Source organism: Nicotiana tomentosiformis, chromosome 12 (assembly GCF_000390325.3).
Source record: "Nicotiana tomentosiformis chromosome 12, ASM39032v3, whole genome shotgun sequence".
In the NCBI taxonomy this organism is placed as follows: domain Eukaryota; kingdom Viridiplantae; phylum Streptophyta; class Magnoliopsida; order Solanales; family Solanaceae; genus Nicotiana; species Nicotiana tomentosiformis.
The window spans coordinates 24,553,521-24,559,867 of record NC_090823.1 but is presented as its reverse complement, the minus strand read 5'-3'; the positions used below and the strand labels follow the sequence as shown (position 1 = coordinate 24,559,867).

Below are 6,347 nucleotides of genomic sequence, written 5' to 3'. Positions count from 1 at the left end.
CAAAATATAATTGCATCTAAATTTTTGCCCTTTCTACTAAAAGTATGACTTACCTAAGTTGCTTATCAAAAATAAATAAAATCCACTTAAAAGAAAAAAACACCGAGCTCTATTTTAATTTAAGTCCTATACTTAAGAATATTTTTTCTCTATTAAGGACTGTGCAATTAAACAATACTAAGGGAAAACAAGGTATAAAAAAGTTAAGAACATAAACCACCCTTGGCTTGTACCATTTCTCGATTTGTTCATGTCATCTTAGCGCAAAACTATGACTAGCTTGTAAAAAGACATCACCTACGCTACTATTAGTGGTGCATGGATGTGTGTGTGCGTATAGATAGAAGCTAGATAATAATATTTGATAGGATCCAAAAATAAGTTGTTTTAGCAATGCAGCACAGAACTAGGAGATCTCTTATAACAAAAAGCCACTCTTATGCCATTTCCCTGTATCTGTGGTAGTTGCATTCAAAATTACATTTCTCCTTAATTTTACAACAAACCTTATCATCATCTTCAGAAAAGGCACAGCAAAAATTTCTCATGGGATAAAGGGGGCAGAACCAAAAATCTGTGAAATCTAATAAAATAAGGTAAAAAAAGGTCCATTCCATTATCTGCTGCAGCTGGAAGACTTCTACATCTCAGCGCGATCCCAGTTAATTGCTTTTTCTTCAACCTCAAGTTCTGCTTGATGAAGTCTATTGCGCGCCAGCTTACTCATCATCGCGAGACCTGAAAAGTGTAAAAGCCCAGAACCATAAATAAAACCAATATTTGATTAAAAAAATCATACAAGATGAGAACATTATACTAACAGCACTGCTTCCTTAAAGAGAAACAATTGGAGACCAAGTAAAGGCCTCAAAGACCACACAAAGACATACTCACCCAGATAACAAAATGCCTAAACCAAAAAATAAAACCAAGGAGTGTGGTGGGATGGTTGGAATCCCTCTACCCTCAACCAAAAGTCTCAGGTTCGAGCACGGGAAATAGAGGAACTCCTAGTTGGGAGCACATTATCCCCTCTACGGAGCCCTACCTTCGCGAATCAGAATTAGTGATCCAGTGGATTTCAAACACCGGATGTCTGAAGCATTAAAAATGGTGGCAAAGGGAAGTAGGTAAAATTATACATTTTATCCATGTACATCCTATTCCTTTGTTAGGGCACGTGTGCCTGTCTCTGTCTAAATCTTGTTCTTCATCAATACCGACAATAATGGTGACCATGACAAATAACGGTTCTCAAAGAAGATGACCATGAAAGTAATTTTTTGCTTTTGAAAAGTTTAATTTGCAGTAGTCCTTACCTTCAACCATCTTGTATAAAGAAGACCACCATCTGTCTCTGGAAACCTGGTACTGATCCAGGGTATCTTCGATTTCTTTGTCGTGCTTACCCTCTAATACTCCCTGCAGAGTGATTACGGCATTCTTTGTTTTCTTCAGGATATTATCCTCATCCTCAATTTCTAACTGCACAAGGTCATTTTGGGATGAAGTAAGTGTAACAGCTAGTGCAAACTGTGCTGCAGCAGTCCAACGTGAAGAGGCAAGCCATCTCCTTTGCCCATCTAGCTGTTTGTCCCTCCCTACACTGTTACCCTCTTCCCCTCCTAATACTAAGCTTCGTAAGTATTGAGCATTTGCAGCTCCTGTACTCTGAACCATCCTAGAAAAAGCAGTTTCTTCCTTTTGTAACAATACTTCTGGAGTATCATATTCCAGTACCTGAAAAGAGACAGACAACAGGTAAATTCAAATAACCCATAGAGAAAAAATGGTTTTAAAAAAAAAAGATGCAATCCCTCTTTTGTATTGGAACCCCAACAAATAGACCCTCAAACCTGCAATCAGGCATGACCTGTTATCAAAGTGAGTTCACAAGACTAAGATTGAAGGGTGAGCACTCTACCTGACCAGCATCAAGCAGAAGAATTCTGTCACAGTCGATGATAGTGTTCAAACGGTGAGCAATGATGAGCATGGTGCATGACTTAAATTCTTCGCGTATAGTTTTTTGAATAAGAGCATCAGTTCTGACATCAACAGCAGCAGTTGCTTCGTCAAGAACAAGAATCTTTGACCGGCGAAGCAATGCTCGAGCAAGACTTAAAAGCTGTCTTTGTCCAACACTGAAATTTTCTCCAGCTTCCGACACCTTAATACATCAAAGTAATGTTTCGTTAGCTATAGCTGAAATTTGTTTGACCATGATAGTATAGATAGAAAAATCAAGAGAATAGACGTAACAGAATTTTCACTTTTTAAATTTATACTAACACAAAGGCTTGAGCCTCTAAGCTATCTAGTTAATTCGAAAGGTCAGAGTTAGTTAATAGTGCAACATGCTAATTTAACTAAAAATAGGTGTTAAGGGTTTTCTTTCTAGCAAAAACAGTAACTATTTGAAACGTGGTTTGTAACTTGTAATATGGTGCATTTGGATAAAGCATAACCATTATACAACAGAAACAAAGCATAACAAATATATGTCCAATTTTTCCTCTTTGATAAGCAATAATCCCAGTAACATCCAATAACATAAAAGTTGATTCTACCATAAAAATGGAAGGTCTGTGCCTTTCCATGTGTTTTACAAGCTGTTCCCTTTAGTTGTAGTCCTCGTGCTTATTAGTGATACTGCCCCTGTATTACATTTTATTCAACAAAGTTCACTTTACAGAGTTTAAATAGACTTTATATTGCCAAAATATTTTAAAGACACTTTGTACTAATGTTTCACATTTTTAGAATCATAAATGCCATTGTTTCACTTTATCACAGGGCATGAAGTTCAAATTTTATATTGACTTATCTATTATGCTAGTGGTATAGAGAGAAAATATTAAAGTAGTCGTTGAAATGTTAGTTTGATAGAGAAAACATCATATCAAAGTTTAAATTAAAATAATTAAACGAATCTGAATTCTTGAAAGTAGTGAAAGTCATAAAGAGTAATATTATTAGCGGAATGATGTCAAACAATTTGAAACAATTCAAAACACAAAGAACAAACCTCGGCATCGAGACCCAAAGAGTTCCTCCTGATAACTTCCTTTAGGTGCGCCCTTTCCAAAGACTCCCAGAGGTCAGCATCATTGTGCTCATTGAATGGATCAAGGTTAAATCTCACGGTCCCTGGCCAAAATACACGAGGACTATTGAGATAAACACTTTTTTAATGGTAGGTTGGTGAGTTGTTGTTTAGTTCAGGTCAACACCGAAAATGCAGGACATATTTAATATGACATAAAATGCAGGCCAACTCAAAGATTTTGATAGTATCATATGTTCCTATATTTATTCTTTTAGCATTTACCCTCTACAACTTCTTAAAGATTGTCCTGGAGATCTTTCATTTAACGTTCTCGGTTAACTGTCTGAAGGAGCGAAGGAGATAACGCAAGAAAAGAAAAGCTACAAGCGACTGTTAAGATAATAACAGATCCTGCAACCCAAGGCCCATCAGAAGTATCTTCCCTTCTTTTCCCCCTACTTCTTACTTCTCTCCCCTCCCGATTCCGCAGCTCCTTCTTCTCCCATGTCCATCATGTTGATTACAACCCATAAGCAAAGTTTATGCTAGGTACTAAACACTTCTAGAATAGGACTAGATTTGTGCAATATACACAAATATTATGAGTAGCCATGGTCTTTTTGTTTCTAAATTATAAATCTCTCTTGTATGACCATCTGCACCATCAAATAAAAGACTGGTAAAAGAGCAGACTGATTTGTCAGCAAAAGTCGAAAGAAAGAGAACAACTCAGATTATATGAAGTTGCTTGTGGCTAAGCTAGAAATGTGAGATCAGAACCAGTAGTAAATGAAGTAGGCAAGAGAGAAGTGAATTAGCATTGTATAGCAGCTCTTTGCAAAATTCTCAAAGCTTTTTGCGAGGGGCACAAATGAGGAAGAAGAACAAGAGGAGGCGAGGGGTCTGATGGAGCTCTCTGTCTCTTTGTTCTCTTCTATTATTTTACCATTAGCCATTTAACAGAATTTACAGAAGAGTTTTTCCAGGGAAAATGTTAAAAAAGTTCTCAAAGCTTTTTGTGAGGGGGACAAAAGAGGAGGAAGAAGAACAAGAGGAGGCGAGGGGTCTGATGGAGCTCTCTATCTCTTTGTTCTCTTCTATTATTCTACCATTAGCCATTTACTAAAGAGTTTTTCCAGGGAAAATGTTAAAAGAGTTTGAAGGAGAGATTAATTTGGTAAATGTACATAGTAGCAAAAAGCTAATTAGGGCTTGCAGTGCACATTACCCCGCTCATCAAAAAAGAAATATTCTTTTCAACAAGAATCTTATTTTGGCATGAATTTCACACCCCGCTCTCTGCTACAGAAAAAGCATCAGACACAATCTAAGTCCATCGCAATATATACACTAATTGTTAAGTACAGTGCTCAACCCCCAGTTAACCTCAAAGTCATCAAAGCGTATCCACTAACAAAAACTATTTGACAATGTCCATGGACTTTGTGGATCAAGATAGATTCCAAAGTCAGACGGGCAACAGACAGAATGTGAAAGGTTGACAATATACTTCCTACAAGTCACTAGCATGTTACTCTCCGAACATCTGTTCACAGTTACAGTAATAAGCGCCTCCAGCACTATAGCAGAATCACATGTGCATGATTATCTAGATGCAACTTGATTTGAACTATAAAGATAATGACATCTATAAAGACAAGCCTCCATCCCAAAAAATGGAGATCAAAAACAAATTCAAAAAATACCTGAGAACAAAACTGGTGCTTGCGGTATAATACCAAGAACCTTCCGAAGATCTGTCAGTCCAAACTTTGAAACATCACAATCATCAATTAATATCCTTCCTCTTTCAGGTTCCACAAGTCGGAACAAAGCATTAAACATGCTAGATTTTCCAGCTCCAGTCCTGCCAACTACTCCAACTTTGTCACTCGGAGGAATTGTGAAGGATATACCATGCAGAACAGGAGGAAGTTCGGGCCTGTAACGTAAGACAACGTTCTCAAATCGAATGGATCCTGCTGAAGGCCATCCAGGAGGAGGACGGCTGCCCTCAATTATGGCGGGACCTTCTGATGGTAAGTCTATATACGTTCCAACTCGCTCGACAGCATTTAAACTATTCTCAGCCAAACTTGCAAGTCTCAGTACAGCAGTTAACAAGCTTGTGATATTTAGGGCGTAACTGAGAAGCAAACCCATTGTTGAGGCAAAGGCCTGCTGGTTTTCTGCCCTTCCATTCTGAACTACAGCAAATGTTGCTGTAAGCCAAATCATAAGACCCCCCACAGTCTCGAGACGGATCCCAAGCCAACGATTTCCGCCCATGTTCACAAGTGTAAACCTAATATTGTTATCCACTGACTTCCCATTGATGTTGGCCATTCGATCATAAGCTTTATATGCACGAATAGTTGCAAGACCATTTAGCGCTTCACCAAATTGTGCATAGACAGGAGATCTGGAGATGGAATCCAAGCGCTTCACCTCACGAGCAGTGCTCTGCAAGAAGCAGGTTGTTTTGAGCAAACAATAAGTAGAACTAAAATAGAAAAGGGAAAAAATCAAATAGAAAAACCCAAAGGGGAGGCTTAATTGAAGTTAATCCATTCACCAAATGAAATCAGCCAGACACAGGTTAAGGTAACAGATCCATTTTCGTGAACCAAAATTATTTTCATTCTCCTCCACTAGAGGACTCGAGCATGGCACATAACATGACTTGGACATGCCGGGGAGCATTTTTTACAAATAATATGCGCAAAGAATTAAATATGTTATGGATAAAGTATGTACTATGCATCCTAAGGAATGACAATAGCTTGTTTTGTTTCAGAAAGAGGTGGACCATTCGACCCCATGCTTAGACCTCAATAAAATTAGTGCAGGGGCATATCAGATACATAATTGATAGAGCAGTTCAGATTATATCTAAGAAACATGAATTATACAAAACAAAATAAAATAATAGTTTTCCACATACCTGATAATACAAATAGGCTCCGTAAAACAAGACCAACAACGGCATTATTGCCCATAAAGACATGGTACTCACTATACCAATCAGGACAAATGTTGAGATAAGCTGAAACACCTGGCCGAGGAACATGCTTACAAAGGGTGCAACAGTTCTATCTATGTCCCCTAGATCCTTGGCAAACCTATTGATAATCCTCCCCAGTGGATTTGTGTGAAAGAAGACCATTGGAGCTCTTAAAATAGAATTAAGCATAGCATCATGCAACCTCCTGGCAGCATAAAGGCTTGACGTGATCAGCCAAAATGAATTCGTGAGAGTTACCATAACCTGATATGCAGATAATATAGACAGTAATTA

At 38.0% G+C, this 6,347-nt stretch overlaps 1 protein-coding gene across 5 annotated transcripts in view; it reads right to left on the bottom strand.

Moving 5' to 3' along the window:
* Positions 1-396: 396 nt before the first annotated feature.
* Positions 397-6,347, bottom strand: part of LOC104119710 (ABC transporter C family member 2-like) — a 31,169-nt gene continuing 25,218 nt past the window's right edge. For all 5 annotated transcript variants that reach the window (XM_009631282.4, XM_009631284.4, XM_009631283.4 and 2 more), the window contains exons 23-28: positions 5,994-6,317; positions 4,756-5,512; positions 3,029-3,150; positions 1,925-2,170; positions 1,320-1,740; positions 397-738 (exon numbers count right to left, since the gene is read on the bottom strand). In XM_009631282.4, coding sequence (XP_009629577.1) covers positions 641-738; positions 1,320-1,740; positions 1,925-2,170; positions 3,029-3,150; positions 4,756-5,512; positions 5,994-6,317 — 1,968 coding nt within the window. In that variant the 3' untranslated portion in view covers positions 397-640. The remainder of the gene's footprint in view (positions 739-1,319; positions 1,741-1,924; positions 2,171-3,028; positions 3,151-4,755; positions 5,513-5,993; positions 6,318-6,347) is intronic.